The 16,142-nt window shown below is 32.8% G+C and overlaps 1 protein-coding gene across 2 annotated transcripts; it reads left to right on the top strand.

The window, feature by feature from the left end:
- The first annotated feature begins 5,499 nt into the window (after positions 1–5,499).
- On the top strand, positions 5,500–15,799 carry LOC114179175 (chaperone protein dnaJ GFA2, mitochondrial-like). Of its 2 annotated transcripts, XR_014989764.1 has the most exons (19): positions 5,500–5,735; positions 5,871–5,961; positions 6,199–6,285; positions 6,555–6,637; positions 7,236–7,319; positions 7,434–7,472; positions 8,122–8,211; positions 8,733–8,783; positions 8,872–8,959; positions 9,083–9,147; positions 9,246–9,320; positions 9,570–9,642; positions 10,045–10,136; positions 10,236–10,307; positions 14,234–14,290; positions 14,375–14,423; positions 14,584–14,650; positions 14,934–15,099; positions 15,566–15,799. XR_014989764.1 is itself a non-coding variant. In XM_028065454.2 (18 exons), the coding sequence occupies exons 1-18, from the start codon at positions 5,664–5,666 to the stop codon at positions 15,028–15,030; spliced, it is 1,332 nt and encodes a 443-aa protein (XP_027921255.2). In that variant the 5' UTR covers positions 5,500–5,663; the 3' UTR covers positions 15,031–15,406. The 2 variants fall into 2 exon arrangements, 1 of the variants encoding a protein (XP_027921255.2); XM_028065454.2 differs by lacking the exon at positions 15,566–15,799 and having other exon boundaries at positions 14,934–15,406.
- The last annotated feature ends 343 nt before the right edge of the window (positions 15,800–16,142 follow it).

Below are 16,142 nucleotides of genomic sequence, written 5' to 3'. Positions count from 1 at the left end.
AACCAATTCCTTCAAAACACCTTCCACTACCACACTATTCTCACTTTGCGCTCTTTACCTGTTGCTTCTCTTGTTCTTCATCCATAACCCTTCTCTTCTTGCGCTTAGATTGTAGAGGTGAAGTCCTTGCAGAGCCCCCTGTGGATTCCTCTCTCCGCTTCTTTCCTTAGAGTAAGTCAACAATCCCATTTTGATCTCCTTTTTGTTTTCAATTCGAAAATTATGCCCAATTTTGAGGATTAATCAGAGAACCCTTTTTCCATGTGACCTTGTGTTGCAAATTTTCGTAGGTTGAGTTGATGTTCTGTGCCCTTGCTGTTTGAGGTTGTGTCTTACCAAGTTTAGTTCAGTAAAAGGTAAGGGAAGTTAAACTGTTTCCTTAAATTTCGTTTAGGAACTACTTAATGATGGCTTTATTCATGTTGATGTGTTGTATTGATGATCGAATCACATGATTTTTTGTGAATGTAATTATGCTTGAAATTTTTTATTGCTGAGAATCTGGTGTTTTCGCCCAAGCGAGCAGCTTTCGCCTGAGCGAAAATACTAGAAACTCATCTTTGCCCTTTGTTCGAGTTGTCGTCTAGGCGAGGCATTTTCGCTTGAGTGAGAGAAAACCTATATTAAGCTAAAAAGCCTAGCCTGAGCGAGAATTCACAGAGTTTTTAATTGTTCTTTGTTTTGAGCATCGCTTAGGCAAGAATGACTCGCTTAGGTGAGAGGGCACTTGTCGCTTAGGCGAGACCTTCTAGCTTGAGAAAAAACCACTACAGTAGAGTGTTTAAATTTTGTATGTTATGGATGAATGAGTACCTTCAATTTTAAAGCATAATTTGGGAGAATGAATATGCATGAAATGATGTTTAACAATAGGTGTAGTGTAAATGTGTGAATTTGGAATATGAGAGATATGGTTGATCTAGAATTCCAAGGGGAAATTCTAAGATGTATGTTCTAGTGTATGTAAGGGCATGAGGACTCACTATTGGGGGTATCCTGAAACTCCAATAATCATTCACGCTCAGATAGAGCATAATGGATTATGTCGTGAGGAGTAGTAGGAGGTCCTAGTCTTTGGACTTGATCAGGTCTTAGACGAGAAGTGGACTTACCTTGTGAGTGGTTGGGTGATAACCCCTTGAGGCCAAACTCTATAGAGTTTGGAGTTTGGAAACCACACATAGGTGCTTGCCACAAAGAGGTCCAATGCCACTTACATAAATTTGGATAACTGAGTCTAATGTCAAATGTATTTTCTGTGTTATTGTAACTTAGTGTTTTTGCTGAAACATGAAATTGATATTATATTTATGTATGAACCGTATGTTTCTTTTAATCAATTTAGCTTACCCTTTTTCACTACAAGAAAATTGACTATTATCTAGGAAAAATTATCTACGAAATATTTTTCGTAGATAATTTTATTTTATCTACGAAAAGTAGTCATAGATAAAGTATACATTCGTGGGTAATAGAAAGTAAATTACGTACGAAAGTTTCATAGGTAACCATGACTCACTTTGGTTGAAAACTTTTCTACAAAGCATTACCTATGAAATTCTGCGTAGATAACAAATATCATAAAAAATATATAAAAATTATTTTAAAAAACTTTACCTACGAACATATTTCATATGTAAAAATCCTATTATTTTTTATTAAAAATAAAATATTTTCATGTTATTATGTTCGTTCAGACAATTTTTTTTTTCTAAGTTAGTAAGTTAGAAGCAATTGACATACCTCGAAACCTCCACACTCACTCACTCGAAGCCTTCATCACTCGAAACCTCCACACTCACTGGAAACCTCCATCATCGACATCACTTTGTCGCAAACGTAGGAACTTGACAACAACCTCCATCCTATACAACAACGTCGACCTTCATCGTCAACCCACGCAATGTGACTCCGTGGCAGAAATGCGTCCCGACGAGGTTAAGGTTCACGTTCACAAAGCAAAACCCCTTTCACAAACCAAAACATTGCGCACGAGAAGGAATCAAAAACCCTGTGCGAATTGGGGAAAAAATTGTAAGTGATGGGTTTACGGTTTTACATTTTGGGATGTATGTTGGTGGCTACGTTTGTGGGAATAATCCTCGTGAATAAGGTCCTGGTGGCTACATATGGTTTTATTTTTGGTAGGACCTCGCCTTTACTTTTCCCATTCCCTCCCTTGAATCTTTGATCTACCTGCCTTTGATTTAAAAGATGCCATGCTTCTTTTTCTATGCGTTGTTTCGATAAAATACCTATGATGTTCATTCTTTTGGTGTCACACATGTATGTATTTGAAGGTGTAAAGAAGGGGAAAGCTTTTCGGTATGATAAAATTTTTTGTTTTATGACTGTAACTTCACATTGATATTATCTGTTTGCATAATTCCGATTGCACTACTATAGCATCTTGAATTAGGTCGTTGAAGATGTGGTTCAATAGTAATAACTATAAAATGGCCTAATAGACTGGATATGTCATATAGCGTGGGAGTGAACTAGAAAAAATCCTATAGGATGGGCATTTGACTTGGTGGTTTGTTAGAAACTATACTATAAAGACTTTGAATAGTTTATCGTGACTTTAGTTTCATTCTCTAAATGCTAATACTTTAAGTTGATATGTTTTGATTATGTTTACCTTTTAATGGTGTTGTTCGATATAAACTTTTCCTATGATTTTGAAGATTCATACATTATGTCTAGGTGGTAGTTGAATAGGGGATAAATTAGAACTACAGATGCTGTAAGCAATACTATGTTGTTCAGTAAAAGCGCTAGACAGAAAATCTGAGCAGAAGGTATGCATTCAGACAACAGGCTGAGATGGTACAGACTACTAACATTTTATCAGTGATGTGAATACCAAAAATATGCACAAAATCTCCAAAAAAAGAAAAACTTCTCATAAAAAAATTAATTGCAATGTTCAAGATAGGCGTTCAAAGTTTCTACTAGGAAAGTATTTTTTGAACAACCTTTCCATTTCTGTGTGTTTGTGCTTGGTCGTTTCTTTTGTAATGATCACTATTATGAGAGCATAGAAAGATGTAGGTATCCCTTCTTGGATAGGAGTTGAGACGGTATAGTAAGACTTGCTTGTGGTAATATCAGAGTGTATTTTTTGTTTTAGAGTTGGAACTTTCCTTTAACTCTATTTCCTGACAATGTTGTAAATATAGTCAACATTACTATAATTATTTTGGATGACTATATTAATACTCTATATTAACCTCCTTCCATTATTTAACAATTATTAAATGAGATGTTACAATTAATACAATGCACCATTACTGTAATGAAAAATATATTTAGGTGAAAATTTGAAGTTATATTTGAATGATTTAATAGTTTATTAAATTATTTTAAAACTTCTTCTTATGGGTTGAGATTACACTTAGTCTTACAACTTCTTTGACTCTCCACTCTATGTTGATTGTTTGCTCTCTTTGTGTCCATTCCTCTGATTAGTTACTTACAAAATTCAAGAAAGTGTTCGATTTTAGTCAATTACGATCACTACAAAAGGTGTAAAAATATTAAATATTTCACATTCATGTCTTATTTATGGAGCTTTTGGTGAGCCTTTACCTTAACGAGGAAATAATGACAACCTAATAACTTTTTAAACTTGTTTAATGTGATAATCTACAAATTAGTCCTTAATGCTATTTTTTGTTTCATCCTATCACTTCTATGACTCTTTGGTAAGTATAAAACTAAATTTTAATTTAGTTGTACATTTTTATTAATATTTATGAAAGAACTATTTAAAATTTTAACATTTAAAAAAATGTAATTTAGATCGTACAGTTCGGAATTAATTTGCATCTATTGAAAATTAGTTATTTAATTCGAGATTTGAATCTAACGATACATCAATCTATATAGAAAACTTGTCTACCTTCAACTAAAAAGCTTAAGAGAAAGAGTATAAAGGTCAATTTGTTCTTTCCATCATGTGTGACCATTCTTAACTTTATATTTGAATTCTTAAAAACAATATTTATTTTATTATAGATAAAAACATTTTCTTTGACCTAACTATTTAAAGAAACCCTTCTTAGCATATATTAGTTATGGTGCATCAACCTTGAGTCCAAATTTTCAGTTGATTTTTTTTATTGAAATAGAAAATATATCAATGTTGATATATTAAAGGTTTTTTAATATATTTCAAAATATTAAATTTAATGTTCATATGATGTATTAAAAAACAAACAGAATAAAAACCACAATAGAGGCAAACTTTATTAACAACTATTGCATTACTTAAACCCACCAGGTAATATTTTTTTCCCTATAATGAGTGGGTTAAAGTTTTTCTCTTATTCATTGAGGAGATATGAAAATGTTAAATACTATATAAAAATGAAAACCTAAAATATTATTATAAACTTTGGATTTAAAATGATATTGTTTTTATTGGACTAATGTCTTATTAATGTTATACAATAAACATTCGTTTAAGTCTATATTTTGATCTTGAGTGTTTCATGCGAATTTAATTAGGATGCAAACTTATGAAAATTACAGTATTATGAATCATATAATTATAGTATGAAATATTATGAGGGTTGAGAATTATAGAGATTATGAAAATATGATAAATATAAAATTTATGATAGATATAAGAAATATATTATAAGAGTAACTTGTTATCCTATTTTTTTCATATATTCTCTCCCCATATATATATATATATATATATATATATATATATATATATAATCAAATGACTTTATGTGATTTTTTCTGAAAATAAAGTCACAAAATTATTGATCTGAGAATTTTTTCATTTTAAATACGAATTTAGACAAGACACGTACTTAAATGGATATGAACTTAAGCATATGTTTAAGTGTACTTATTCATTCAACACTACAACTAAAACAATTATTTTTAAAGTATCAAAGAGAAAGTTTTATGAATTTTTATTTGAAGATTTTGAAAAGGGATATTTTGATGATTAAAATACTAATTTAATAATTATATAATAATAACATATACAAATAATTAATAAGTTAAATAACGTTGTAATTCGATTATATTTTTAATTAAAGTTATCAACATGTCATTGTTTTTTTTTTAAGTTCTCTGAATAAGATAATTTTTAGAATCTTAAATTTTATGTTTACTAAGGCCTCCACAATAGATTTGTAATGGCGTCACGGAGGTGAGTTCAAGGAGGATTTTTTATTACGAAATGTTTTAGAATGATTAATTTAAAAGAATTAAAAATTAATTTTAAATTGTAAAATTTAATATGTTCTTTTTCTGTTTATGAAGTATATATTTTTTCGAACGTTTTCGCAATGTACAATACAAAATCATTTTACTATATTTGAAAGAATATTCTTAAAAAAATATAAGAATTATAAAAATTTATTTTCGTGATTATATTGAGAGATGTGCTAAGAAACAATTGCAGAACTAATTGTGTTTCTTTTTATTGTATGAAATTATTATAAAGTACATTTTCTTAAAAATTAAGTTTAAACCTTTCTCTGCCCCCTCTTCTCTTACTGACAACTAGAACCTTCCATCCAATTGCTCAAAGCATTAGGGTTTTTGGAAGGGGTTTTAGGGCTATTATTGCTCACATTCAGAAATCCCCAATTCTCCTTCCAAAGATTCAACACTTTTCATCGAAGTGCTCCCAAATGCTTCGCTCCAATGGCGTTAGGCTCCTCCGATCGCTGCCCGCTAAATTCATCCGTCACGCCGACGAACCTGTACTGAACAACCCTTCATCGTTCTCGCCCTTTGATTTTTCATTCATCATCCAACTTCGAATTTTGAGACGTTTTCTCTGCCTACTTTGATGCAATTTTGTTATGTTTGGTTGATTTATTTTGGATAAATCTCAGGTATATGAAGGAGTGTGCCAAAGGGGTTTTAGGACATTGAATTCGGGACGTTGTAATCCACCCAGAGTCATCGGGAACTTATTTCCAAAAGGTATGTGTTGAAGATAATAATGCAAGTTTCAATTTTTGCTTTGGATTTTTAGTTTTGTTGTGCGATTATACAAAGGAATAAGACTCTGCGAATGAGTCAGTTGTTTTTGGATTAGTTTGACAATTGTTGGTCCTAATGTTGTTTTTCTTATGTTGTATTGAACATCTTATTAAAAAAGTGGTCTCTGTGATTTTCTGTTTGTTTTTAGCTGATCTTTTCTTCTCTGTCTAATTGCAGTTGGAAATGGTATTACTTTGAAGAACTGGTTGCTATATGGAGCAGCTAATACATATTTGGGGACATCCAGGTCCATTCATGGGTCGGGTATAAAATGTGGATTACCTTTATGTGCTTGCCTTACTTTTCATTCTTGCTGATGTCACACCGAAATGCATTTGGAAATCTTGTTTGGTTATTCATGGCTTGTATTTTGTCTTTTCCTTTGGTGATGAAGTATAAGTGGCCCGAAGTTAATGCTACTTTTGTTGAATTAGCTCAGCAATTTCTGGTTTGGTCTTTCCCCTGGATGGATATATTTGTTTAGTGTCCCTTGAATTTGAATGATTTATTTTTTCCCCTCAATTTCTTTTCAGCATCATTGGCTAGAGACTATTATGAAGTGCTTGGTGTGAGTAAGAATGCAAGTTCTTCTGAAATAAAGAAAGCATACTATGGGGTAGGTTTTACTTGACTAGTTTAATATAAATGTATTTTTGCATCAACGAACATTTTTGAAGCTTTAAGTGAACATTTGACTTATTTCCTGGTAAAATATTGTGATTTCTTACCTATCCTGGTTGAAAGGTGTCACATGTTACATTCTCTTTTAATTCCAAGTCTTGCCCAAAACGTTTTGCAAACTGTTTCCTTTTCTTATAGTATGTATTGCTGTCATTTCCCAAGTGGGCGAGATTAAAATGGTTGTTTGGATTGTGTGGGTAGAGCTTGTTTTCTATCATATTGCTGTTACGTATGCCAACCACTCATTAATGTTATATAATACAGAAATACGTCTTTTCTCCTTTTGCTGTTTAATTTTATACTTGGTTGTTGGCACCTGTTTTATGATTTTCTTATTCGTAATACATCCCTCTGTAAGATTTTAGTACCTACAGTAGTTGTATGTTTGTGAAAATATTTCATGTAGTTCCCTTTATTTTTCCTTTATTCTCGTGACAAATTCTTCAAATGCACTCGATGAGCTTGAGTTATTTGTCTGAAATAATTCTATTTCTGCCTTTTTTCTTACTTTTTATTTTCTTCATATTCTTCAGCTTGCAAAGAAGCTCCATCCAGACACAAACAAAGATGACCCTGAAGCTGAAAAGAAGTTTCAAGAAGTTTCAATGGCATATGAGGTGTACTGTTGTTGTGCTTGTTATTTATGTAGAGCTCCACTGTAAATTGTTATGTGATGAGTGAACTGGATTATGATTTCTTGACTCCTCCCCCTTTGAATAACTGCATTGTAGGTTTTGAAGGATGAGGAAAAGCGTCAACAGTATGATCAGGTCTTATGCTTTTCCAGAAATACTTTTGTTACCTTTGCCAAACATTTTTTGTTACTCTATTGGGGTAAATTTATAGGGCAGGTTACTGATTTTATTCACAAGAAACCTACATTATAGATCATAAGAGCATAACAAGGGAATAATAGCTGGACTCAGGAGACCTCTGTTTTATGAAGTTGGAGGATAGAGATATTTGAGGGGGAAAAGTTGAACAAAAGGATTAGGCGGTTACAATTATCACCTTTTTTTAGATGTGTTTGGGATAGCTGTAAAAATCATGTTATTGCTATAATTGATTATATGGATAGTCAATTATTCTTATAATAGATTATAATGAAAATTAGTTTTAAGATAATAAATTTTGTTTGTTATTGGAAAATAGCAAACAAAAGTATAAAGTTGAAAGGGAAAAAATGCTATTGGAAAACAATTATAAGCTAAAATTTTCAAGAGTCATAGTCAATTTAATTTTCAGAAAAAAAAGAAGCTTTTACCAAGTTCAATGATACACACATCTGATATTGCAAACAACTTTTTAACCCCCAAAAGTGTCTGAAATCTTGAAACTAGTCTTTTCCATACATACTCTTGTTTTATCTTATTTATTAATCATCTCAGTGATTTGATTTGATTTAATATGGATATGTAGATTGGCCATAATGCATACGTAAACCAACAAAGCTCTGGTTTTGGAGGTGACAGTGGCTTTAATCCATTTGAGCAGATATTTCGAGATCATGTAATTACTTGCTGCTTTCTATATTCTTGCTATTGGTCATGTCTCACTGTGTATTGGTTCGTTCTATATAATTTTTTGGTAGTTTTGTCTTCATTGCTGTAGATATTTTATTAGGAATTTTGCTTAATAGAAATAACTATGTAGTTCTAATTTTAAATGTGATGTTATTATTGTTGTTGTTCTGTTCTGTTCTGTTCAGACACTAATCATGCAGCTGCATCAGTTACTAGTACAGTTTAATGGTGGAATAATCTGTTTAGTTTTTAATAGTTTACAAATACACAGCTTCAATAATCATACAAACAATCAAGCATCTTAATTTGTATATGTTATGTTTGTTTGTGCCTCTGTTCTGCTTTTAAATTTAATTGTAGTAGAAAATAATAATTAGAAAATTATGATTCAATAAATAATTGCATTATAATAAATAAAAATTGTCTAAGAAATTTGCTTGAATTACATGTCCCACATTTGAAGAATACTGTGCTTTTCTCTTAGCATTTCCCTCAAATTGTGGTCAGGATTTTGTCAAGAGCTTTTTTCATCAGAATATTGGTGGAGAAGATGTCAAGGTTCTTTTTCTCTTCATATCTTCTGGACATTTCTAACTATTCTGGCACTTATTTGTGGAAATGCAACTTGCTCTATTATTGTTCACAGACTTTTATTGAACTATCTTTTATGGAAGCTGTCCGAGGATGCACCAAAAATGTTACATTTCAAACAGAAGTGCTCTGTAACACTTGTGGTATGGTCATGACTTAAACATAATTTACATTCTTAGATTTTAGCTGTCTCTACTATGTGTAATTTAGTTTGCAAGGCATGTGCACTGGAAGGTGACAAATTTTTTCTTTGTTGACTATTTCAGGTGGGAGTGGTGTTCCTCCTGGTACAAGACCTGAAACTTGTAAGCGCTGTAAAGGATCAGGAGTGGTCAGTATTGTCTTAAATATAAATTTCGTTAATAATGTATTATTATTGTTATTATCATGATAATGATGTTAACCTGATGGCTTTTGTTATATGTCCAGACATTTGTACAAACTGGCATATTTAGGATGGAGAGTACTTGTGGTACCTGTAAGGGAACTGGCAAAATTGTATCGGTATGATGCAAACATTTAACTTTTTTCATATCAATTCTCTTATTCTGTAAATTTGGATACAGTGGATTTGGCTGTGATTCATGTAACTTGCCATGTTGCTTATTATTGTTGCTTTTCTATTTCCTATTTAGCGGCAATCCATATAAATAAATTATACAATGAATAGTGTAGATTCATCATATTCATGTATTTGTACTTATTTTTCATACAATTAGCTTGTAATTTTGTTCTTTTCTTTGATGGTGTCAGAATTTCTGCAAGTCATGCAATGGGGCAAAGGTTACCAAAGGAACAAAATCAATCAAATTGGATATTATGGCTGGTAACAACTTAAAATTTTACAGTGCATTGTTTTGGGTGAATCATATTCATATTACAAGTTGCGAAGAAATAAGTCAAATGAATGAGTAGTTTTCCTATGGATTTTTCCTTATATTGCTTTTTGGAATAAAGTTTGTTTGGTAAAAGCTAGGAAGAGATCAATTACTAACTCTGACTTTTGCCATTATGTATTAGTATTAATCTGACAACGAGTACAATCAGAAACAAGCTACCGTATTTTACATATAGTAAAGTTAATGCTTTTGATCACTGACCTTTTAATAATTTAGAGCAATGTTGGGTGTTGACTATCTTTCTATTGACTAATTTGATTTTATTAATTGTGGGAGCTAAAAGGAAAAAAAAAATGGGTTGAGCGATTGACATGCTCTTACATATGTAGGAATTGACAACAATGAAACTATAAAGGTTTATAGAAGTGGCGGTGCAGATCCTGATGGAGATAACCCTGGTGATCTTTATGTTACTATTAAGGTGACTGTTTAATCTATTCATTACTTGGTCATCATTTCCATTTTTCTCCTATATCTTCTCTCAAGCCCAATTATTTATTTATCATTTTCCTTTGAGCAGGTCAGGGAAGATCCTGTCTTCCGTAGAGAAGGATCTGATATTCATGTAGATGCTGCCTTAAGTATCACTCAGGTAATGTTTCTCTATTAAACAGTTTGAAGCCTATTTCTAGTTGATTTTTTTCAGCTTTCTATTTACGTATACCTGTATTTGTTCGTAGTATCAGTTTATAATTCTGGGGAAGCAAATTGGTGTCATGGCATAGATAGAGAAAATGTTTTGACCAAGTTGGACATATTTTTGCATATTTGTTGTCAATCTGGGATCAGTGAAATGCTCCACCTATTCTTAACACTATGGAGTTGTGACACCTTCATTGGGGTTGGGAGGGGAGAGGGATAATCTTTACTTTTCCTTTTACCAAAGTAAGCCTTTTTGTGTAAATCACCTTCCCCTAGCATTACGACCGTCATGTTTGACACGGATTGCAGTTGCCTCTAGACTCCAATCAGCCTGAAGCAACTAAAAGTTACTTCTGTGTGTGGTTTACTTATTTCTTATGCAGATTTGAAAAATAATGTGAATTAGAAACGGAGATAAACATGCCATACAGAAATTAAATTATGTATAGATGTGTATTTTTCATAATAATAATTTATATTGTCGGCTCTGTTTGTATTTTATTTACCATTCTAGTATATTCCATGGTGGCTGGCAAATATATGAATTAAATAGTCATGACGTAGTAATTGATTTGATTCAAACACTTCTTGGTTACATTCATAGGTTTTTCCCGATAATTTCTCCATCTCAAATATGATTACAAGAATTTTAACCATTTCCATATTGTCACTACACATGCCTTAATAATACCCTTTATGAAGAGTTCTAAGAAATGATATCTCTCATTACAGTGAACTCTCACAAATGGTCACTCGCTTGCATCTGCTTTCTTTGCTTGCTTTGGTTGCGATATTTCATCTTCTTTTCATGATCTCTTTATTGTAAAGGAAAAAAAAATTCACGATTCCATTCATTAAGGAGACTCGATGAACATCCGTTATCTTATCCCACAGCCACCAACAACTGTGACCACTATCTCTGGCAACCACCCAATGGCCTGTCTGACTGTCTACTAGTTCCACCTTGGATTATTCCAACCAACCAACAAACCACCATGCTGTGACCACTATCTCTGGCAACCACCCATTGACCTCTCTGACTGTCTACTACTTCCACCTTGGAATATTCCAACCAACCGATCTACAAACCACCATGCCTTTATTGAAAAGGCTGTTTTGTTATCATTTCATTGTTATTTAAAGTAAAAAACTGGATTTTATTGTAAGATTTTGACTTATTTCATAATTTTTCAATATTTATCATGCATTTTTATTTTTATTTTGGTTGCCATACATTGGCAATTTGCTAGAATGCTTTTTGCTGGCTGACTGCCATAGTCTGCCATCTACTATCAATAACCCTGGCTATCCCATTTCTCCGCAGACCCTCTCATTTTGGTTGAGTCCAAGAATGAAAATACTTTCCTCCTACTAAATTTATTTGGTAAACTGAAATTTCTTTCCAACACTTCTTTCAATTAAAATTTCATAATAGCTCCTCTTTGCAAAATTTTGCCTTCTCGACTTTGCTGTGACTATTGCCTTCCCTTCCAAAGCCAAGTGCCTCCCTTGTACACCTTTCATTCCTACTTTGTACCAGCATACCCTTGAAGTGCCATATTCTCCAATGAAGTGATACTGGCAGCAACAAAAGATACAAACCATTTTCTCACTCCAAACGTCTTTCATTTTCACTTCATATTTCCTAACGTGAAATGCTCAAACTCTTAGCTAGTTTTCAAGTTGTTAAACATCGCATGGTCTCTACAAGTGTTCTTTGAAGTACTAAAATCCATCTCTTATTTTGATTTAGCAACCTCCTGCAGTTGCCAATCTACACATCTTCATCTAAGTTTTTTACCATGTTAGCCTTGAGTTGTCATTATCTCTATAGATAACTTAGTTTTTTCCAGTTCCTCCCTCATCTGTTGCATTGATCTCGCAAATCCTTCTCCCTACAACAGTAATGTTGCATGTTTCTCATATCATGTTACTGATGTGGTTGCAATTTTGTTCTTCCTCTGAATCCATCATGTCTCCTTGATTGACTCCTTTCTTAGTTGGTCTACTCCAGGGCTAATGCTTAACCTTCAGTATCAATATTTTCGTTTCTCATCATTCCCTCTTTCCTTTGGAGCACAAGTCACCTCATCCAACTTCGACATTGTGTTCCCTAATAGCAATGTTTCAATCACAGGTTTGTATGGCCTTAAAAGTTAGGCCAACGACTACAATGCCACTCCTCATTATAGATTGGCATATGCATTTAAGAATTGTCACAAGGGGTTGATTTATTAGTGTAGTTATGGGGATTACCTCTCATCTCCATTTTGTCAGCTTGGATGCATAGTTCTTCTTGAGTTTCTTCCACACAAGGCCTTCAATGCTGTGTCCTTCATCACATACTTGATGACAAGAGCTAACCTAATCATGCTCACAACTTTATTTGGATCTTTTTCCCTACCTTTTCATTCATGTAAGTCAACTTTTTCATCTACTAAAGCCAGATCGAGACATTTCTGCATTATAAGCCCTTGAATTGTATTTACCAAAACTAAAGTTTACTTGTTAATCAAATATCAACATCTCAAACTTGTGTTACCCACCATGGCTATGATACAACTGTTGGGGAAAAGCCCCAATGCAATCATGCACATGCCCAATTGATAAGATGGAACGGACCACAATTCACAGGATTTAGCACCTTCTTGCCTACGTCCGTGAAACCATCCCATAAGAGATTTGCTGTCTCAGATTATTACAGTTTTAGCCACCCCATTAGTGTAACGCTCTGCAAACTTCCCCATTAAAGAGTTCTAAGAAATTGTAATACTCATTACAAGAGTCTCATTCACACGCTTTTCTTTTGTTTTGGTTTTTGGATGCTTCATCTTCACTTGAACCTGTTTATGTAGGAAAAGATTCATTACTCTATTCATGAATGAGACTCTTAAGAACCAATTCAATCTTACAAAGTTTATATACTATAATCTAACCTTTTCTCCACTTGATGTGGGCTCTTCTACACACCTTATGCCGAAGATTGAACATCTCAAGTGTGAGACTAGAGGGAAACTCAATAGTGGGTGACATGAGGCCCAACACCTTGCTAGGATAGGCTTTGAATGACTTTGATACCATTTTAAGAAAGTAGAATTTAAACTAAATCAATTCTCCTACAAAACTGGCTTGGTAAGGCACTCCACTTATGCATTTATTTGAAAAAAAAAATAATGGAATTCTTCTTAGAATACATCTCTTGACTGTCCATCGTCATTTATTTGAAAATTTGGATTGTTCTTCCAATATGATGCTAGCATCCTAATGACTCCATTCTAATCCATTTACCTGCATTCCCTCTTGCAACTCTAAAAAATATCATTTGGCAAACTAAGTGTGTGTTTGATTTTCAGTTTGGGAGCTCAAATACAAGTTTACTTTGCATTGAAAGTCACAAATGATGTTTGGCAAATTTTTATTTTGTTTCATTGAGCTCCAAACGTGGGTTGCTTTGAAAGTAAAACCTTAAAGCTTTCCGTTGAGTGAGATTTTCAGTTTCATTTAACCAAACTTAATTTTTCTAACTGCAATCCAAACACACCCTAAATGTGCTTATTATAAGTTCTGTTTTTAAATCTTTAGACAAGAACTAGTTAAATAAGTGACCCTGCGAATTATAAATCTTCATGGACAAAAACAAACAGCAGGTTTTGGAAAATGTTAGTTTATTCCTGATTGACTTGAAGGTGTTCGAACATTTAAATAGATCTGTGGTTGGGGAACTAGCAATCATCAACCTTTTTTAATTCTGGTAGATTTATGGTTTCTTTCTATTTTGTAAATGTTTAGGATCTGAAACATCTTACTATTGGTTTTTGTTGCATTATGGGGAGTACTAAATATTGAAAATAACTTGAATGCTATATTTATTTTCAGGCAATTTTGGGTGGAACGATTCAGGTCCCAACTCTTACTGGAGATGTTGTTCTTAAGGTTTGTGTTGCTTTTGTACATAATTTCTCATGGCATTTTGGTTTTGGTAACTGATGATGTTTGATGATGGGTTGTGATTGGCAGGTTCGTCCTGGCACCCAACCTGGTCAAAAGGTGGTTTTGAAAAAGAAAGGTAGGTTATATGATGTCGTATATTGGTAATTTGAGAGTATTTTACCAGACAGCATTGTGTGAAAGTATATTTTAAATTCCATGAACCTGTTCGATGGATTTTAAGTGTTCAGTTTAAGGTGATTTTTTCATCTTTACTAACTTGTTTGTTCTCATAACAGGGATCAAGGCAAAAAATTCTTACACACTTGGGGATCAATACGTTCATTTTAACGTCAGCATTCCAAAGTGAGTGTTATATTTGATGTCGATTGTTGTTTATGAACTACTATGTGCATGCTGGAAATTCCATTTGGAAACAGCTCCAAACCTTGATTTTGTGTTAAAAGTTAGTCTCTTCAATTTTGTCCAAATCATGATTCAGAGGCTTCAAATGGGGAATAAACACCTCTTGCTCACCCCACAAATAAAAATAGTCTAGGATCAGATTGTCTGGGGAAAGATTTTTCTTTGTGATGGTATGATAGATGTCTATAATATAATTGATCTCTTTTTATGTGATGTTCTGCAGCAACCTGACAGAGAGACAGCGTGAATTGATTGAAGAGTTTGCGAAGGAAGAACAAGGGGATTTTGATAAACAGAGAGCTGCATCTGCTTCTGGTTGAAAGCATTGCTAGATTTGCCAAATCATGCTCAACTAGGAGGGTGTTGAAGTTTTGTAGGATTAAGGACTGGTAATTTTGTCTCTTCCACTTTTTTGATATGTAATATTTCTCATCCAAGTGATGACAAAATTCAAAATTTTTAAATTAGAAGGCAGTCCCCTGTGCTCCTATAGGCTAGTATTCTAGTCAGTGTTGTATATAGTTTCTTATGACACACAAGGGCGCAAATCACTGAATGTGATTCTTTTTTCTACCTACTATCATCACATCACATATAGAGGAGCCTTAATAATTGGGCCATGGGTAAACTATAACATTTTCTTCACAGTATTATCTTAAAACATTAAACAATACATATTCATTTGTCCCTGGATCAGTGTGCTATTGTTTTCTCATTATGCTAGTGATGATTAAAAAAATGTGATTTAAGTTTTAAGGGGTTAACAAAGGTAACTTATTGTAAGTTATCGAATTTAACATTGTCTTTCTTCCTTTTAAATGCTTTGGTGAATTTGTTACTTTTTTCGTGGACCAGTTTACTTTGGTTTGGAAATCAACTTCACATTAAAATGGAGGCAGCTTCTTCTTGAACCTCCATATGTTTCTTCCTGCTCCCCCATAAATTTGTGCTCCAGACTATGTAATTGGGAATGTAAATTTTGTATTTTAGATTTTTTATTCCATAATTTATAATTCAAAATATATATTTTTATTTATTTTGGAATACATAATCCGGATTATATAATTTGAAATGCTTATTTATTTTTTATCGTGGAATCTGAAATGATTCGAAATACAAAAATTTATGGGAGTGTAGGTCAAAGTTATGGAAGTGCATGAAGGAATAGCTTAAAATGCAATTAATTACCGATTTATAATAGAAAAAAATTGACTTTAAACCAAATGATTCTGTTTTATCTAGAGCTATAAATCCTGTCGTGTTTGTTTTTCTAGGTGTTCTTATATTTATACTGAAGTTGTAGACATGTTTGTTTCTAAAAGTTTTATTTATTTGATTTTTTTGAGAAAAAAAGTTATATTTATTTGGTCTTGCAAAATTGTGGAAGTCGTGTTTAGTTTTTTGAATCTTGGTAACTTGATTAAGATTATTA

The sequence above is a fragment of the Vigna unguiculata genome, chromosome 1, assembly GCF_037176805.1.
Source record: "Vigna unguiculata cultivar grain cowpea cultivar isolate G323 ecotype 2 chromosome 1, ASM3717680v1, whole genome shotgun sequence".
Lineage (NCBI taxonomy): Eukaryota > Viridiplantae > Streptophyta > Magnoliopsida > Fabales > Fabaceae > Vigna > Vigna unguiculata.
Note: the sequence above shows the minus strand (reverse complement) of the source record. Positions and strands in the feature narration are given on the sequence as shown.